This window comes from Loxodonta africana, chromosome 21 (genome assembly GCF_030014295.1).
Source record: "Loxodonta africana isolate mLoxAfr1 chromosome 21, mLoxAfr1.hap2, whole genome shotgun sequence".
Taxonomy (NCBI): Eukaryota; Metazoa; Chordata; class Mammalia; order Proboscidea; family Elephantidae; genus Loxodonta; species Loxodonta africana.
Window position 1 is genome coordinate 14,335,671 of NC_087362.1, and position 21,309 is coordinate 14,356,979.

The 21,309-nt window shown below is 40.8% G+C and overlaps 1 protein-coding gene across 1 annotated transcript in view; it reads right to left on the reverse strand.

Moving 5' to 3' along the window:
* GALNTL6 (polypeptide N-acetylgalactosaminyltransferase like 6) overlaps positions 1 to 21,309 on the reverse strand; it is a 1,380,753-nt gene that overhangs the window by 32,266 nt on the left and 1,327,178 nt on the right. The window contains exon 10 of the mRNA XM_003415811.4: positions 2,977 to 3,093. Within this exon, the coding sequence (XP_003415859.1) occupies positions 2,977 to 3,093 (117 nt within the window). The remainder of the gene's footprint in view (positions 1 to 2,976; positions 3,094 to 21,309) is intronic.

Genomic DNA, 21,309 nt, shown 5'->3' on the forward strand with positions numbered 1-21,309 from the left:
ATATTTGTTTTTTAAATAAAATCTCTAGGCTAGAGTAGATATCATTCTACAAAGTTATTGGGGACAGAAATATTAAACCTAAGGGAGGATACTTCCTGTCAACCAGCTGGCTGGGTGGGCTTCCTGGTTGGGCTGAAGAGAGGTGGTACCAGCTAGGAGAGGAATTTAGCCCAGCAGATGAAGCTTTTCCTTATGGCCTTCTCCTTTTTTAAAATTTAATTAATTTTTTTCAATATGTTCTTTTTTTCTGTAGCTGCCAGTTTTACTGACAGGCCTCTTAAGTCTTGTTTCTTGCTCCCAGGCTAAAGTCCCAATTGCTTTGGTAGAGGTGGCAGTCCAACACTATTCCCCGGATCCCTGCTAACATCTCAAGGGTGCTTGTGGAAAAAGACGGGAGAAGCGGAGAGCCAGCTAACTGTCACTACTATTTGACAGTAAATCCTGGAATCACAGAGCCCCATACACGGGAGGCTATATGTGGGTGAGCGGTAGTATTTGTTACTGTGCTGGGAAGGGATAGATGGAACCATATCCCAGCTGCCTTGGACCTGAGGGAGATTTCTAATTTGGTATTTTGTGGATGTGGGTGGGAAAGCAGAGGGGAAAGTACATTTACTCTGCACCTACCACACTTGAAAAATGCTGTTATTTCATAGACGTTGCTATAGGCTGAATTGTGACACTCCCCCCGCCCCCCGCCCCGCCGCCGATAGAGATATTGAAGTCCTCAACCCTGGTACCTGTGAATGTAACCTTGTTTGGAAGTAGAGCCTTTGAAAATGTTAAGTGAATGTGAGGTTATACTGGAGTAAAGGAGCCCTGGTGGAGCAATGGTTAAGCGCTCGTCAGCTAATAGAAGGTTGATGGTTCAAACCCACTAGTGGGTCCGCTGGAGAAAAGACCTGGTGATTACTCCCGTAAAGAGTACAGCCTAGGAAACCCTGAGGGGCAGCTCTTTTCTGTCTTACAGGGTCCCTATGAGTCTGAATTGACTTGATGGCAAACAACGACAATACTGGAATAGGGTGGGTCCTACCCCTCTACGACTAATGTCCTCATAAAAGAGGAGGAGAGACACAGAGGAAGGACAACCGCGTGAGGATGATGGGTCTGCAAGCTACGGAATGCCTGGGGCTACCGGAAGCTGAGAGCGAGAAGGAAGGGTCTTCCCCTAGAAACTTCAGAGACAGCCTGGTCCAGCGAACATGTTGGTTTGGACTACTCGCCTCCAAACTGTGAGACATACATTCCTGTTTTTATAAGCCATCTAGTTTGTGGTGTTTACTATGGCAGGCCTAGGGAATGAATGCAGACATCATCTCATCTGTTCTCACAACAACACTTTCTGTGAGGTGGATAGTGTTGTTCTGATCTAAAAATGGTGGTACCACGACCTAGAAGATTTAGCAATTTCACAAGGTCACACAGATTACGACGGCCAAGCCCAGCGAAAAATCTAGGTTGGCTTGATGACAAGGCCAGTGCTCCTTCTAGAACACCATGAGGCCAGCTGTGGGACAGAATTATACATACAGGATCAGTGGTTAGGGGAGGGCTGTGCTTAGTTGGCTCCGCCACTGATTCAGTTAAATCTGGACTGTGATGTGGCCTTGGTCTACTGGCTGTTTTCCCAACACCATGCTGCTCTGCATTGTATTGCAGGGTAGATGTGGGGTCGGGGTTACAGGAGGAGTGTAGGGGAGAGGGAGGTACCAACCTACTGGATCTCAGAACATCTGAACAACTTTTTAAGGCCCTGGGCGGGGCACAGTGAGTCTTTCCTAGTTTAAAATATTTTAGATAGATACACTGAACAAGGTGAGTGCTTGACAGACATAGCTGTAGGAGAGAAGTCATTCTTTCCTGGAAATGGCGTTTTTACTCTGATTTGTATAAGCAAGACATTCTGGACGACTCTGGGGACGGGAAAGCACAGGTAGGACATACTGTTCTCAACCTGGGATTTATCTTTCTGCAGCGGAGTAAGATGGGAGGCCTCCACTGTACCCGTACATTTTTAGTCCTTTAAATACACGGCAATAGCTGTCAATACTTGTTAAGCCTGTGTGGTGGGTACGCAGATGTCTGTTACAATATTTTCTATTTGAAATATTTCATAACTTAAAACACTAGAAAGCAGCAGACATGATTCTGTCCATTGTCTTTGTTCCTTCACTAGCAACACAGTGTAAGTAAAGCCCCTTCTAAGGACTGTCAGGTTTCAAAGTGAGATAGAAATGACATCTCACTTTATCAGCTGAGTTGCATTATGTAAGCCATTTGTTGTCACTGCTGTGAGGTGCCGTCGAGTCGGTTCCAAGTCGTAGCAACCCTGTGTACAACAGAATGAAATACTACCTGGTCCTGTGTCATCTCCCTACTGTTGTTAGGCTTTTAGCCCACTGTCACAGCCAGTATGTCAATCTATCTTCCTCTTTTTCCCTGACCCTCCAAAGTATGGCATGAAGTCATGTGGGGGTGTTGCTGCCTCAAAGCTATTCTTCTTGTGTAGTATTAAAAACTACAACAGCAGCAAGATGTATATGTAAAATATTCCTTGAAATATATAGCCAGAGGGGAAAATAAGATTAGATAAAGTTCTAAACACTTATAGAACAACAGTCTCATTAAACTCACTAAATATATTTGGACAAGTTGCATAATACCCTAAAGGCTTTCATGTTTTGAAAACAATCATTCTGGGAAAGGAAATAATGCTAGGATCACCTTCTACACGTCTACCATCTTTTCCACTATTTGAAGCATGTTTTTATACGTTATTGCAATTGATTATCACAGCTTTTCTGCCAAGAAACAGAAGCAAAGATGTTAAGCAATTCACTTAGCTACGGAGTTGATGACAGGCCCAGCCCCTCACCCCGGTCCCCAGATGCCCCGTCTAGGGATTTGTTCCCACTGTGTCCTGACATCCCTGCCTCCTGTCTCCCCAACCAAGACTTCTTGAAGCTGACATACCTGTTCATGAGACCACGTCCTTTCAGAACCATCCTTGACACAGATGTCCAGCCTCAGCTCTGTTCCTGTGGCTCCATGCTTGCTGTCCACACACAGATTTGCTGCCACATTTCGAATCTGTGGAAAGTAGAAAAATATTGTGCGTGGGATTGCTTTTTATTTTTGTTCCCTCACCTCTTGACAATGCTGGTATCAATCAGGTAGTAGATAAAACTAACTATTGTTGGAATCGACTCAACAGCAATGGTGTTTTTTTTAATTGAACGATGTGTTGAACTTGAATGCAACTTATGGAGAAGAAGGGAATTCAATATGGCATGTTCCAGTCCGTCACCTGTCTGTCTGTTTGTTGTACTATGGAAGTTTGCGTGCTGCTGTGATGCTGGAAGCTATGCCACCGGTATTTCAAATACTAGCAGGGTCACCCATGGTAGACAAGTTTCAGTGGAGCTTCCAGACTAACAGACTAGGAAGAAAGGCCTGACCATTTACTTCCAGAAATTAGCCAGTGAAAACCTTTTGGATCACAACAGAACACTGTCTGCTATAGAGCTGGAAGTTGCAAACATACCAACGGACATGAAGATGACACAGGACCAGGCAACATTTCATTGTGTTATACATAAGGTCACCATGAGTGGAGTTGATTTGATGGCAACTAACAACAACATAACAAGTCTACATGTAAAAGAACATGAGATGGTTAAGTAGCAAAACTACAACCGGCTGCAGCGAAGAAATGCGTGATGATGCAACGTAGAGAGTGGCAGAGATCGTGACTTGTGTAAAATGGGAGGTTTTTCTTTCTTCAGAGAGTTAGCTTGGAATCTGTTTTCTTCCTGTTTCCAAGCATCTTTTGCCATTATCACTTCAGCTGTGGGGGAGATTTAGTAAGACGCAGGTGATGCAAGAGGAGAGTGTGATGGGGTGAATCACTTAGCATTGCATAATTCTGTGTAGGATATAACCTTATATTCTTGTTGGCCTGGGAGGATCTTGGTCTACACTTGTGGTCCTGGTTTAGCATTTCTCTTGGCTGATAAGGTAAATGTCACCCTACAGCAGTAGCAAAATAGGGAAAACAGTACAATTGTCATAATACTATCCTACCTAAAGATCCTCTGCTTAAACCTTGAACTTTGAAAAAATGCAGAGGGAGAAAATGCCTGATAATTCTCTACAGTTATTGCATTAGCCCTGATACAAGGCACTGGATAGTTAGGGTGGGAAGTGGGTGGACTGTAAAAAAGATCAGCAGTAGAAGCCACAAGAGAAGCAGGGTAGGGACAGAGATCTGCCCCTTTGTCATCGCTATTTGTAGTTTGTTACTTAGGTGTGTATGCTTAGATAAGGTGTTCAGTAAACTACATATTTCAATTGATTCTTTTTCTGACTTTATATAATCCTGGACTATAATACTCATAGAGACTCATAGCAACACTATAGGACAGAGTAGGAGTGCCCCATAGAGTTACCAAGGAGCGCCTGGTGGATTCGAACTGCCCACCCTTTGGTTAGCAGCCGTAGCACTTAACCACTATACCACCAGGGTTGCTATGAATCAGAATCGACTCCACGGCACTGGGTCTGGTCTGGGTCTGGACTATAATACAGATAGTCCCCAATTTACAACGCATTCGAGTTACGCTGAACCGCACTTATGACATCCAGATTTTTTATACATTTAATTGTTAGTAATACGAACTACATACCATGTTGCAGCATGTAATTTGCCGATGTTATCATTCTCAGACGTTCACTCAAAGATGTTCAATGTTATGATTTACTCATCAAAACACTGCTGTATAGCAGGCTATGGCCTGGTCTACAATGAGGTCTTTGTCGGTATCGGTGTTGGGAGTGTAATGGATAGAAAGTTGAGTAATATTCGACTGTAACGACATGCCACAATTGAACTGTGCACGTGCCCGACAGCCATTACGACTCCGACTTCATTGTTATGACACTGACACCAACAAATAAAGATCAGATTTAAAAAGATACAGATAATAAAAGGCAATAGTAATGAAACCTAAAGAAAAAAAGGTATCCGACTTAGGTTAGAACTGACTTACAACAGAGTTGTGGACGGAGCCCTATCTTAAATCGGGAACTACCTGTAACAACCCCTTTAGGTATTGTTAAGAATACAAAGAAGAACAGCACGAATTCAACTGACTATTAGTTAAGGTTCTTTTGCCTGGAATGAGTGGATAAGGTCAGATCCGAAAGATGCCTGAACTGGGCCTATTCAATTGGGATGGTGCAACGGGCAAAGAGAAGGTTATCATGAAATATACAAGTAAAGGAGTCCATGAGTGGTGCAAATGGTTAATACTCTCAGCAGCTAAACAAAAGATTGGTGAATGGAGTCCACCCAGAGGCGCCTGGACTGAAGGCCTGGAGATCTACTTCTGAAAAAGCAAGCATTAAAAACCCAATGGAGCATAGTTTAATTCTAACACACACAGGGGGTTGCCACCAGCTGGAGTGGGCCTGACGGCACCTGGTTACTGGAGTATGGACAGAATGGATGATGCTGGGATGGGGGTGGTGGTGAAGGGAGCTATTTCATAGTTCATCCACTTTAGGGATAGAGGTGGGTATGATGTCATCCAGCAGAGAATCACTGTGGTGGGTCCCAGTTGCCTTGTTCAGGGAATTTGGCAACAGGTTGGGATCACCCCTACCACTGTACCTCCATTTCAGGATCTCTGTCTCTGATGACAGGAGAATGTGAAATGATATAGGATACAGGGCAACAGTTCTTAACCTGGTTATCCTACAGACCTCTCTGCAAATCCAAGGAAAGCTATGGACTTTCTTGCAAAAGCAAGCAAACAAAAACAAAGAAAACCACAAGTGGAATACACACAAGCGGCTCTGTATACATTTGCCTGGAACTCATCAGCTCCAGCTTAGAAAGCTGAATTAGGGAAAATGCTTCCTCTCATTTCTTGCAAACCCACTGCATTCCTCCTCTTAGCATCTTGCGCTAAAGTTTGGAGTGAACTTGGTTGGTGTTGGAGTTCATTCTAAGAAAATTTCCCCTGATTTCACTCTCATTTCTTTTACCTTTTCTACACCTTTCCTAAAACAAAGTACCAGAGAGGAATTTTACTCCAGAATTTGGGAAGCCAAGTTTAAAATATGCCTTTAAAGAAATCCATTCCTTGATGTGTGATAGAGTATTCCTGGTGAAATGGAAACCACCTGAAGGTTAAACTTAGATTTTTCTCTCTGCCTTGAGCCCAGCACACTCTGTAAAGCTCCCATTTGATCCTCTCATCTGAATCCAGTGTGTGGGTTTTCTACAGCAGTCTATGACCTGAGAGCTGCCTGACAGAACTCCGGGCAGGGCTTTCTTTTCATTTTTGGGTCATTTAACTCACAGACCCACACTTGTTAGAAAACAAGTATCAATTTATACCAAAGACGTTTTCAGGGTAGTGTTGCTCCCTGTACTTGAGTCTAGGATGTGGGACCCATGTTTAGGGAAGAAAAGCAGCTGCTTATGTTGGAGCCCTGGTGGTGCAGTGGTTAAGAGCTTGGTTACTAACCAAAAGGTTGCCAGTTCGAATCCACCAGCTGCTCCTTGGAAACCCTATGGGGCAGTTCTACTCTGCCCTAGAGGGTCGCTATGAGTCAAAATCAACTTGACAGCTATGGGTTATAGGTTTACAGGAGTCCCTGGGAAGTGCAAACAGTTAAATTGCTCAGCTGCTATCCCAAGGGTTGGTGGTCCAAGTCCACTCAGAGGTACCTCGGAAGAAAGGCCGGGTGATCTACTTCTGAAAAATCAGCCATTGAAAACCCTATGGTGCACAGTTCTACTCTGACACATGTGGGGTCGCCATGAGCCAGAATTGACCTAATGGCAACTGGTAGAGGCTAACGGCCACCTTGGCCACAGAGGGAGAAGTTCGACCACCTGTGTGAGCTGGCGTCCATGCTCACTCACTGGGGGGCTGTGGTCTTGGAAAAGGAGGATGTGGGGAAGAAGAGAACATAAAGAAGCCAGGGACATGGAGTGGCAAACCTACCAAATCAGCCTGTGTGTGGATACCAAAGCCTCTCGGAGAGCCTTGTTTTGTTTGTCAACGTTATGAACTCCAGAGGGCTCTGGCCGGATGGAGAAGATTATTTTCTAAACTCTCAAATTTTCTAAATTTTCACTCAAATGGCATCTGTGTAGACAATGGAATAAACTGCTTTGGAAGCCAAATTTCAAGTTTCAAAAGCGTAATTGTCTACATCTGTGTAAATTCCAGGAAATAGTTATGACAGAGAGGAAATGCTGTGAGTTCAATATAGGATAAGGTAGCCACCTAGATACAAGATTAATACCAGGCTGTTCTCTCTCGCTTCTTTCTCTTTGTTTTCCTAACCCTTTAGGACATATACATACCCTCTCCTCTTGCTCACAAACGCAACACTGTCAGGATAAACAGGTGAATAAATTTCCAGTAGAACTTGTTCATTCATTTGAATAGTGTTTTTAGAATAGAGACAAGGAAAGTTAAAAAATGATTTATAATTTTTCAACATAGATTCTGTACCTGTGGCTGAAGGTAAAATAATTCATATTCATACTCACACTCCAAATCTAGGGCACAGAATATTGAATAAATCTATAACAAAATAGATAATTTCATACTTTTTTTCCTTTGATGTTCAGCTTCAAGGCTTGGCATCATTAAAACAGTGTCAAGGAATCCTGAGAGATACTGAACAGGATTAGAAAATAAGGCAGTACTTGAATAGGAAACGGTGGAAAGAAAGAGGAAAAGGGAACCATTACGTATGACAGGATCACAGAGATCATATCCTTTTGGGCAAGCATTAGGAAAAGATTTGACGTAGAGACCTAAGGTATGCAAGAAAATTCAGGCTTAGCAGCATTAACCGTGTTTTGTTCCCTTCCTGGCACCCCAGGAAGCTTTTCTAAAAGAATAGCAACCCTATAGGATAGAGTAGAACTGCCCCATAAGGTCCATAGGGTTTCCAAGGGGCAGCTGGTCGATTCAAACTGCTGACCTTTTGGTGGGCAGCCTGAGCTCTTAACCACTGTGCCACCAGGGCCCCATTACAAGAGTAGAGGAAAGTGGTATAAATGTCAGCCTGCCTAGTAGATGTAGGATAGATGATTCAATAAGTGTTAAAGACAGACTGTTGCTGTTAGTGGTTCTGATTCATGGTGATCCCACGTACAATAGAATGAAACATTGCCTGGTTCTATACTATCTTCAAGAAACATTGGTGGTGCATAACCATGGAGTCTTTTAAGTAAGAAGTGGAGGGTTTTATTACTGATTTGACAAATGTTTATTGAGTTCCTGTATGTCCCAGGCACTGTGCTAGATACTGAGTGTACAATTAAAAAGAAAAATTGGTCTTCTCCTTTTTTCAGTTTATGTTCTAGGGAGGACATGAGTGGAAGAAAGGTTTGGGACTTCCAATATTCCTGTCCATGAATTTTCAATATGGCAAAAGGAATCAAGATGCTCTGCTTTTATGGACTGTGGGTGATTTTAAAATGCAAGTTTATGTGCAGAGCCAGCAATAAAGAAGACACTAGTGTAGTATAGAGAGGGAAGAGAATGGAGACTAAGCAGGTCTGGGTTCTGTTCCCTGGTTGAATAGGGCTGAATTGAGTTTCCCTATAGCCTTAGCCATGTAATCCTTTCTATAACTATTTTTCCATTTATAAAGAGTCTACATTTAAGGAGTGCTTCTGACTGAAAGTCACTTTGTGACATACTGATAGAGATTCAAGACTAAGAGCAAATGGCTTCCTCTCTCAAGGAGACCACAGTCTTATTGAAGAGACATCGCTTTGAATTGCTAAGAGATTACTAAATGCTGAAGGACTGAGGAGGAAGTGATGAATTCTGAGTGAGACGTTTTGGAACACTTAGTGGAGCTGATGACCTTCAGAAGGGCTCTGGAGGACTAGTAGAATGGAATCTAGGGAATAAAGGGACAGAGGACATTGCAGCCTTGGGGATCAGAAATGAAGACAAATGTAGAGGTTAGACAGTACAAGGCATTTTTTAGGGAATGGCAAATAATTTGCTGCGGTTCAACGTAAGGTTTGTAAAATGAGGATAATCATGCCTCAGAGGGTCATTGTAATGATTAATTTAATACATGAAAGTGCCCATTGTAAGCGTTCAGTAAATGTTAGCTACATTTATTTATCTTTAGGAAGCAATATAATGGTAAGGGCACAGATTCTGGCTGTAGACTGCACGAGTTTAGAGTTCGATTTTGCCATTTACTAGCTGAATGACATTAGTCAAGTTACTTGACTTCTCTTTACCTCAGTTTCCTCTTCTGGAAGATGAAGATAATAATAATAGCTCAGAAGTTTTTTGTGATTATTAAATGAAATTATACATGTAAGATGCTTGTATTAGTACCTGGCCCGTATTAAATGCTCAATAAATGTTAGTTCTTCCTCCACCTTCTTCTCCCCCTTGTCATCCTTCTCTTCTTTTTCTTCTTCTTGGATGTAGCGAGAAATGAGACTGGAAGGTAGAGTGGGGGCTTATCGTGAACGGCCTTGAATGTCAAGATAAGGAAGTTAGGCTTTGTTCCATTGGCAAAGAAACTTCGATATTTTTGAGAAGAAAAACTTGTTTTGGACAGTACATTATGGTGAAAATGGGAAAAACAGAGGTAGACTCAAGCAATTGTAAGCATGGAGGCCAGTTTTAATTGTTGATGAGAATCTGAACTATGGAAGTGGCAGTGATAGGATATAGCCAAGGAATGTATATGTTCAAAAGAAGAGACGTATTCCAGAGACATTTTTTTCTGATAGGATTTACAGGTCTTGATAACTGTTTGAACATGGATAATGAAGAAGACATGCTGAGTTTCAAGTGTCTTTGTGATATCTGTGGATAGACATCCAGAAGTCTGGAGTTTTAGAAGAGAGATCGGGGAAGAAATGTAGATTTGGAAATTATCTGCCATGTCAATCATTAATATATTGCCTCTCAACTCCAAATCTTCCCTTCTTTGCCTTACTTTGTGATACTTTGAGGCGATTGGACCAACCCCTACTTGCAACAAATTCTTCATCACAATCACCTTCACTTGCTGAACGTGCAGGTTTTAAATCATTGAAAACACCTTGAGCCTTTTCTTGCACTAAAACCAAAAAACTAAACCTATTGTTGCCAAGTTGATTCCAACTCATAGTGACCCTATAGGACAGAGTAGAAGAGCCTCATAGAGTTTCCAAGGAATGGCTGGTGGATTTGAACGGCCAGCCCTTTGGTTAGCAGCCATCTCTTAACCAGTGTGCCACCAGGGCTCCTTCTTGCACTAAAGTAAAGCTAAATAAGAACCGTAATCACCTGTTCCAATTGACCTACATCTTTGACTTAAAGACACACTTAGGAACAGATCTCGTTCATAACTCGGGGATTGCCTGTATTAAAATTTCCCTGTTCAAATTACTGGTGTGGTTTCTGTCTCCTGATAGTTTCTGTTTCCTGACTGGACTTTTGACTGATACAACCACAGGAATAATAATTAAATTTGTTGCAGTATATAGAGCCCTAATGGCACAGTGGTTAACAGCTAGGGCTGCTAAACAAAGAGTCAGCAGTTCCAATCCACCAGTCACCCCTTGGAAACCCTATGGGGCAGTTCTGCTCTGTCATGCAGGGTCTCTAGGACTCAGAATCAACTCGACAGTAACAGGTTTGGGTTCGGTTTGGTTATAGCAGCATATGATACCACTCAAGCAAAAAATATAGAGCAAGACAAGAAGAAAACTAAGAATGGAACTTTAGGAAATGCCTTCTCTGGGAAAGAGTAGGGAGGAAACAACCCCCCTCCCCCCCAAAAAACAGGAAAGTAAGTGAAGAACCAGAAAGAAGACAGAGAAAAGAGTTTTAAGAAGTGAGTGGGATCTCACAGAAGAATTTAGCAACATTGCAGTGTACAAGATCAACACATAAAAATCAGGTTCCTTAACACTTACAAGGAAAAATCTGAAAAGGAAATCGAGAAAACAATACCATTTACAATAGCACCAAAAAAGTTAAAATACCTAGAAATAAACCTAACCACGGATAGAAAAGACTTATACGATGAAAAGTATAAAAAGCTACTACAAGAGACTAAAAGGACCCACATAAACGGGAAGATATTCTGTGCTCATGGGTAAGAAGACAATATTGTGAAAATGTCAGTACTACTTAAAGTGATCTGTAGATACAATGCAATCCTGATCAAAATTCCAACAGCATTTTTTTACTAAAATGGAGAAAGTGATCACTAACTTTGTGTGGAAAGAAAAGAGGCCATGAATAGCCAAAGCAATGCTGAAGAAGAACAAAGTAGGAGGCCTCACACTCCCTGATCTAACAACACATTATACAATTATAGCAATCAAAACAGCCTTGTACTGGTTTAATGATAGACACATAGACCAGTGGAATTAAATTGAGAACCCAGAAATAAATCTACTCATTATGGACAACTGATATTGGAGAAGGGGTCAAAGTCCATTCAATTGGAAGAAACAACCTCTTCAACAAAATTGGATCTCCACTTGTAGAAAAATGAAACAGGACCTGTATCTCACACTACACACAAAAACTAACTCTAAATGGATCAGAGACCTAAATATTCAAGCTAAAACTATAAAGTTCTTGGAATAAAACTTAGGGAAAAACTACAGAATCTAATTTTTCGTAAAGATAGAATATACAACGCAGTACAACTGTATGAATAACAGAAGGCAAATTGGGTAACTAGGACCTTATACAACTTAAATACTTATGCTCATCAAAGACTTTGTCAAAAGACTAAAAAGACAATCTATAGACTGGGAAAAAATCTTCGGGAATGGCATATCCAATAAGGGTCTAATTTCTAGAATACATATCAAACTTCTACAACTCAACAACAAAAAGACAAATAACCTGGTTAAAAAATAGGTAAAGGAAATGAACAAACAGTTCAACAAACAGGACATTCAAGTAGTGAGCAAACACATGAAAAGATGTTCTATGTTATTAACCATTAAAACCAAAAAAACCCAACCCATTGCCATTGAGTCAATTCAGACTCATAGCAACCCTTAGGACAGGTGGAACTTTCCCAAAGGGTTTTCAAGGAGTGGCTGGTGGATTCAAACTGCCAACCTTTTGGTTAGTAGCTGAGCTCTTAACTGCTGTGCCACCCAGGCCCTGGATCTTATTAGCTATTAAAACAAAACGAAACAAAAAACCAAACCTATTGCCTTTGAGTTGATTCCAACTCATAGTGACCCTATTAGAGAGATGTAAATCAAAACTGCAATGAGATACCATCTCACTCCTGCTAAAATGGCAATAATCATAAAAAAAAAAAATCAGGAAACAACAAATGTGGACGAGGATGTGGGGAGATTGGAACCCTAATATACTACTGGTGGGAATGTAAAATGGTAAAACCACTATGGAAAACAGTATGGTGATTCCTTAGAAACTTAGAAATAGAGCTAACTTATGATGAAGCAATTCCACTCCTTGGTATGTACCCTAAAGATCTAGTAAGATAGACATGAATAGATATATACACACCTATGTTTATTGCGGCACTATTCACAATAGCCAAAAGATAAAAACAACCTAAAACCAAAAAAAAAAAAAAAAAACCAAACCCAGGGCTGTCGAGTTGATTCTGACTTATAGCAACCCTATAGGACAGATTAGAACTGCCCATAGAGTTTCCAACGAGCTCCTGGTAGATTCGAACTGTTGACCCTTTGGTTAGCAGCTGTAGCACTTAACCACTATGCCACCAGGGTTTCCAAAAACAACCTAAGTGCCCATCAATGGATGAATGGATGAACAAAATGTGATACATATGTATGGTGGAATACTACGCAGCAGTAAAGAGCGACAGGTTCCCGAGACATTGTGGATCATGGATGAACCTAGAGGACATGCTGAGCGAAATAAGTCAATCACAAAAAGACAAATATTGTATGATCACTTTTATAAAATGCAAGAACAGCTATATAGGTGGAGATGAACATTCATTAATGGTTACCAGGGGCCAGGTGGTTGGGGGCAGATGGATTCACTGTACAGACAGTAGTCACTTTTTACTATGGTGATGAAAAAAGTAGTAGTGAATATCGAAGAATTGTGCACGGCTTAACCATAATAACTGATGCCATTAAGTTGTACACACACACACACACACACAAGATGTTTAGGTACATGCTCCAGACCAAGTTATACTAAATTTTCCAACAACCACCAAAATACGTGTTGTGTTTATATGTATACATATAAAAATATGTGTATAAATATACATACACATACTTATATATATGTATAATAAATCAAATAAGGTCACAGAAACTGATACTTCTTAGACTTAACCAATCACCTCAGAGGATCAATTTTCTTGATTTGAAGACTTAGGATCATAGTCTTGTGGGACAACTCAGTCAATTGATATAATATAGTTCATAAAGTTTATGTTCTACATCCTAGGCTGGTGAGTAGTATCCGGGGTCTTAAAAGCTTGTGAGCAGCCATCTAAGATAGAACTATCGTATTTTTATGTAAACAATGTGTACCTGCTACGTTTGTTTGCCAACTGCACCTTCGCCCAAAGAGGTATTTTTGTGTGTTATGTTAATTTTTTTTTTTTTTTTTTACAGCAACATGTAAAAAAAAAATTGGCATAGTAGCGCTTCTGAAAATACCTCAGAGGGGGAGGGCACGGTTGACAATCATGTAGAAGGCATGTGTTATTTGCATAAGAAATGCAGTATTGGTCTCTGGGTGCCTGGAGCAAAAGAGAAAGAAGGAAACCCAAGACTCTGTGAAGGAATCAGTCGATGGGACTAATTGTCTAATTATCTATTCTGACACCAGAAGAAATAGATGGTGCTCGGCTACCACTACTGATAGTTCTGATCAGGGCCACAATAGTTGAGTCCTGATAGAGAGGGAGAAAAATGTGGAACAGAAGTTCAAATTTTCAAAAAATCCAGGCCCACTGAGACAGGAGGAAACCCTGGGATGATTACCCTGCCGTATTCTTTAAGCCTTGAACTGAAACTATCTCCTTAAGTCACCTTTTAGATAATAGGAGGTTAGCCCATAAAGCAATGAATATCACCCTTGAGTACTGCACTGTTTTAAAAACCATCTGTGTGAGGCCAAATGGTCAACAAACACTCTAAAGCACAAAGAAGAAGGTTGGAGGCTCTGAGACTAGATTAATGGGGACAGAACAACTAGAAATAATGAGAATGTTGATCCAATGTGATGAATATAACCAACATCACTGAATGATATGTGCAGAAATTGTTAAATAAGGACCTGTTTTGCTAGGTACACTTTTACCAAAATTACAATTATATATGTATATATAAAGAAGAAGTGGGTAGGAGGGTCAACTGTGTCAAATTCCATAGACTTTTAAAGTAGGGGAAGGACTGGGAAGAGGCTGTTGGATTTGGCAATTAGAAGTCCCCAGTGACCTTTAAAAGGACAGTTTCTGTGGTGTGGTGAAGGTAGAAGCCAGATTGCAGGTGTACTCCAGAGAAACGGGAGGTGGAAATTGGAGTCAGCAAATGGAAGCATCTCTTTTAAGAAACTTGGCAGTGAAGGGAAGGATAGAGACAGTGGAAGAGCAGAATTAAAAAAATAACATTTTTGATATGGTGAGACTTCAGAATAGGATGACAATATATCAGTCCTGCCCTGATTCGTTTGTGACTCAGAAGAAAAGTCATGAAGTGCTTTTAGAAATTAAGAACAGCTCATAAACACAAAGCACTAAAAATGCTTTCATTGTCCTTATAGGGCCTTTCGCTGTTTTAAGGTTCTGCTTCGTGGCCATCACAGTGTTTTTGCTCCAGCAGATTCATTCCTTTTCTAATTGCTCCATGCTAGTGGCATCCAACCACTGCTGGCAAAGATCAGCTACTGCCTTTCCTTGACATTGTGCCCACTGAGATTTTCTTTCTATCTTATACACATTTTCCTCTTCTGAATTTACCATAAATGTAATTGCTTTGGCATCTCTCTTGCCCTGGGACTTATTGAGCTACTCATTTCAGATGCCTGGCTTACATTATGTAAGACAAAGATGAGCCCCTGGCAAAAATATTACCAGAAGGCCTTACAGATTGACACGTGTTCTGCTCCAAATGTTCTCTCTAAAACCGTGTCCTGCCACTTGAAGTTAAACTTTGTGAGTTTTGTTTGTGAAACACGTCTAGCATGAGAACGAAAACTTTTAAATGAAGAGTTACTTGCCAAAAAAAAAAAAAGTGATTTTCGCAAACAGGTACAGAGAAAGATTTGTATAAATAAATCACCTCTTATTGGGCCTAGATGAAGCAGCTCCTCTTTGACTCTTTGACAGAAGGAAAAGAAGTTAGGGTGCTTCCTTCCTGCTGAACTGGGTGCTTTCACAACCATCATTTCACTTAATCTGCCTCTACGACATGCTCTGTATTTATTCACATTTGCAGCCAAGACTCAGAGAAGTGGTCTGTTCAAGATTTGCACAGCAGCAGATGGCAGGCCAGGATTTGTGCGCATGTCTCTGATTCCTAGAAACCCTGGTGGCGTAGTGGTTAAGGGCTGAGGCTGCTAACCAAAGGGTCAGCAGTTTGAATCCGCCAAGTGCTCCTTGGAAACTCTATGGGGCAGTTCTACTCTGTCCTATAGGGCTGCTGTGAGTCCGAATTGACTCTATGGCACTGGGTTTGGTTTGGTTTTGTTCTCTGATTCCTAGACCCATGGTCTGTATACCACACTATGGTATGGTAATGATTATAATTAATTCACCAGTAAAGTGCCCTCTTGGGCGATAAAGCTGTGGCAAATGCTTTACTGAGCTTAAAGGAATATAGGGGGATTAAAGTAGGCCCTGAATCCTGGGGTTTAGGAAAGAAGTGATCATAGTTCAAGATGGGGTTGGAGTCTAATCTAGACAGGCAGGATTAGAAATAGAACTGCTTAATGCTCAGGGAGCTTCAGTAAAGCTTGCGCCAAGCCCAGGCTGGAGAAGTGACCATCGAGTCATTGGGGTCTGGGACTGAAGGGAATAGGTGGCTGCCCATGAGTGGTCCAACTCTGGGAGAAGCTGTGGTAGTGCAAGAAAGGCAGGCATCATGGGGGATACTATGATTTGCATGAAACTCTGGATTTTGAACCTGGATTAAAAAAAAAAATCAAATTTCTGAAATGAAAAATTAGAAAATGGCAGAATAATAGTGATTTTATCCTGACCTGCGAAGTTCACTGGAAAAAAAAACTCCCTTTGCATTCAACAGCCAGGTGTGCCTACCCCACTAGGTTCTGCTGTGTGGAAGTTTATTCCTGTCCTGTCCTATTGGCTTCGAAGATTAGAAAGCTTTGCCACAATTTGGACTTACCCTTTGTAAAGCAGAGACTATGGAACAATTTATCTTTTTTGAGCCCAAAAGAACAGAAATTTGAATCCTCATAAACTATGAAATTGTTTCGCTTGGATTTTTTTTTAAGGTTTGGTGTTTAACTTTATAAAGTCAAGGAAGGAAATATTTTATTATATAGTCCTCTCATGAGTGCACCTTGCCCTGTTGGAAAAGAGGCACGGGCCTGTCATTGAGCCACCAATAGCAGGCTGGCCTAGGCAAAGGTTTTCGAAAGTTTACATGAGAATGATTTGTGTTTTTGGTATGAGTTATACCACCATGTGTTATGAGACAAAAACAAATTGCATGTCAGACACATAAAAACAGGCATTTAAAAAAAGATTATAAGGAGTAGTTTAAGAGATGAACAGATTGACTTATGCCCTTCTTTTCCGCCAGCCATTTATAAAACTCAGACAGATATATTAAAGCTGTAGAGGAAGAAGTCCAAGCTGCACTGAAGGCATTGGCAAAAAACAAGGCCCCAGGAATTGATGAAATACCAATTAAGATGTTTCCACAAACAGATGCAACTCTGGAAGTGCTCATTGGCCTATACCAAGAAAATTGGAAGACAGCTACCTGGCTAATCACCTGGAAGAGATCCATATTTATGCCCATTCCAAAGAAAGGTGATCTAACAGAATGCAGAAATTATTGAACAATATTATTAATATCATGCACAAGTAAAATTTTGCTGAAGTAATTAAAAAATGATTGCAGCCGTACATAGACAGGAAACTGCCAGAAATTCAAGCCAGATTCAGGAAAGGACGTGGAATGAGGCATATCATTGCTGATGTCTGATGGATCTTGGCTGAAAGCAGAGAATACCAGAAAAATGTTTACTTATGTTTTATTGAATATGCAAAGGCTTTCGACTGTGTGGATCATAACAAATTATGGATAACATTGCGAAAAATGGGAATTCCTGAACACTTGTGCTCATAAGGAAAATGTACATAGATTAAGAGGCAGAAAAAGGGATACTGCACGGATTAAAATCAGGAAAGGTGTGTGTCAGGGTTGTATCCTTTCGCCAAATTTATTCAATCTGTATGCTGACCAACTAATCTGAGAAGCTGGACTATGTAAAAAAGAATGCAACATCAGGATTGGAGGAAGACTCATTAACAACCTGCAGTATGCAGATGACACAACCTTTCTTGCTGAAAGTGAAGAGGACTTGAAGCACTTACTGATGAAGATGAAAGACCACAGCCTTCAGTATGGATTACACCTCAACTAAAGAAAACAAAATCCTCACAATTGGACCCATAAGCAACATCATGATAAAGGAAAAAAAATAGTGAAGTTGTCAAGGATTTCATTTTACTTGGATCCACAATCAACGGATTCACAATCAACAGCTTCCATGGAAGCAGCAGCCAAGAAATCAAATGAAGTATTGCATTGGGCAAATTTGCTGCGAAAGAGCTCTTTAAAGTATTAAAAAGCCAAGATGTCATTTTGATGACTAAAGTGTGCCTGTCCCATGCCATGGTATTTTCAATCGCCTCATTATTTTTTCATTCGCATGTGAAAGCTAGGCAATGAATAAGGAAGACTGTAGAAGAATTGATGCCTTTGAATTATGGTGTTGGTGAAGAATACTGAATATACCATGAACTGCCAGAAGAATGAACAAATCTGCCTTGGAAGAAGTATAGCTAGAATGCTCCCTAGAAGCAATGACGATAAGACTTCGTCTCATGTACCTTGCACATATTATCAGGAGAGACCAGTCTTTGAAGAAGGACATTATGGTTGGTAAAATAGAGGGTCAGTGAAAAAGAGGAAAACCATCATTGAGATGGATTGACACAGTGGCTGCAACAATGGGCTCAAACATAGCAATGATTGTGAGGATGGCGCAGGACCAGGCAGTGTTTCATTTCGTTATACATTGGATTGCTATGAGTTGGCATTGACTGAACAGCACTTAATAATACAGCAACGGAAAAGGAGGGGACATAAGACCTGATGGAAAGTTTTCCAGTGAGAGTCGAATAATACCTACAGGAAAACATGTCAAAATGATATCTGAAAGTTAGGAAAGGCATTTTAAGTCTGGAGTTACCATAACATGAGTTTTTCTGCATTCTGTGGAGATACGACTTCTTCAGAAAGAGCAGTTCTCACACTTCTAATAACACTGGTTGAACCCGTGTCAAATTTAAAAGCAGGGAATGCTGTTTTGAAGGCAAGTAGAAGCCATAGGAGAAGCTAGCTTGTGTACTGTGGAGGCAGTGTGCCCTTCTCCCAGCCCCCGAGGGTAGGCTGAAACCCCAAAGTCACCTGCAAGCCAGAGATGGTTGATCATCACCCACCGGCACCATCACTCAGAAAACGGCCCTCAGACCGAGCCACATCGTGCTGTGCAAGCACCTGATCCTTTACCTAATGTCTCGACCTTTAACATTCCTGTTGTTTTTTTCCCTGGAGTACAATTTTATGAATACAAATACTTCCCCCAATGGTTGGATCCATGTATGAATTGCCAGTAAATCTAAGATTTGCTCCAGCCCTAATACATCACGAAAAGCCACTTCTAACATTATCCTCAAAGCCAAGGGCAATTACCATAGGCTTTGAAAACAAAGGCAACTTTTTAACTCTTGAAAAGCTACTCACACAACACAGTGTCTGGATAAAATAATGCTTCCTTTGAATTCAGGTCAAAGAGTTGAAATGTGGGCAGATTTAAAAGCTTGTCTTATGCACAGCTGTTAAGCTCTTGTGTGAGGTTGAGGACTGCTAGTTAATGAAGATCTACAGTCAGAATCATAGGGCTGATTCTGAGAAGAATGTGAGCCTTTGACCCCGGACAGGATTGCATCAAAATCCCCAAGACTCATGACAATCTATGAGCTTTTAAAATTCTCTAGAGAAGTAGATACTCTTGAACCCATTCTTGAGTTCAATAGTCCTCTAAGGAAGCCAGCAAATTGCCCTTATTTTCAAATAAAATCATTCAGGGTCTGAATTTTCTACTGTAAAGTTCATTATTGTTAAACATAGCTAGCGTATGAAAAGATCTGACTTGGGTCTTGAAGGGGGAAAAAAGGTGGAAACGTGGAAAAAATGGCATTTGGCATATTAACCTGTATATTTGCAGAATATTTCATGGCTTAACTACTTCTCTGCAATATTTCTCTGTGGGTCTTTGATTCTAAATCCACACGATTTCCACTTGGTAGAGGACAAAACTGAGGTGTGGCAAAAAATATGTTCACGCTACTTCTCACCTTCAGCTGCAACATCAGACAAATGGGGTACTGAGACAGCTAACTCTGAGGGCCTCGCCTTCAAAATTTGAGGCACACTGACCACATGCCATCACTGACCCTGTAGCAAGAGAAATTCACGCAAAACTGATACGGAAAACTGATTAGTACTTACCATAAAATAGCAATGGACTCCTTCCAAACCAGTGAAGCTAGAAATTTCATCCTCAGATACCATTTTATCCAACAGTTAGTGTCATAGTCTTAAAATGCTGAAGGATAATCTCACATCCACTTCTAAGCATTTTACTCAATTTCCTTCTCTAAAAATTTTTAACTGTGAATGGGGTTAGCCATCCCAGACATGGCGGGTAGATAGTTCTGAGAATGAAGTGGCTGGAGTTTAGAAATGAACTAAGATTGCCTTCTTAATATAACCCTTAAGTAGTCACAGCTAAACTTTCCAGCTGTATCACCAGCATTTGGTAACCAAGTAGGGCACTTCAAAGGGTTCCTAAGACCAGGGGGAATATTTTAATGAGCTGGAAGAGGCCAAACCAGTCTGCTTTTAAATTCTGTTAGCAATTTTCTAATTCATTTTGGGGGAGGAGGGAGAGAAAGAGGAAAGAAAGCAGTATTTGAAAAATTGGGGACTCTTGCATTCCTCTGCTCAATTTAACCCAGGTGTAGGCTAGATGTACACTTGAACTCTTTACCCCTCATTTGCTCATCCTGAATGCCACAGTTAAGTTGACATTATTAAAAAAAAAAAAAGAAACTTTTTCCATATTCAGTAAGTTTACTTTCTTTGTTTTATTTAGTTTGCAGCTTCTATCCAGAATGTTTTCTGGAAAATTAGAACTTTAGGAGAGGAAAAGGCAGTTTACCTTCCCCCCACACCCCTCCAGGAGAGAATATTTGTTCATTTCCCTTTGGCATGGAAGACAATTAAATATAGTTCCTACTTTAGATAGGGAGTACTTGAAATTTTCATTGTCAATAACTATAACATACATGGAATTATGATCTTTGGGTTAACTCTACATACATTTGGCTTTGAGATGACCAGAGGTGGTTAAAGAAAACTCCAGCTGCTGTTAATTTGGATGTAGAAATTACTACTAGTACTACCATCACTGGTACCATCATCACTGCTTAGTACTGACAGGTGACTTCTGTTGATGACTTAGCATTTACCAGATATTGAGGTAAGAGCTTCACAGGAATCACCACATTTAATCCTCATATAATGCTATAATGTAGGTGCTATTATTATCCTCACTTTATTGGGGATGACACTGAGAAAGATTAAAGTAACTTGCCGGATTCTCACATACCCAGCAAATGTTGGTGCTGAAATTGGAATAAACAAGGATGTCTAGTAATCCAGTAGAGCCAAGGCTGTGTACTACTAACCTGTGAGGAGCTGAGGGCAATGATCATTTCCTATTTATTCTGTCTTATGGACTGAATTGTGTGCCTCCAAAATGTGTGTTGGAATCCTAACCCCTATGCTTGTAGGTGTAACGTAATAGAATTGCCTTACATCTAATACAGGAATACTTGGGTGGTGCAAACTGTTAACACAATCAGCTGCTAACTGAAAGGCTGGAAGCTTGAGTCCACCCTGAGGTACCTCAGAAGAGAAGCCTAGCGATGTACTTCTGA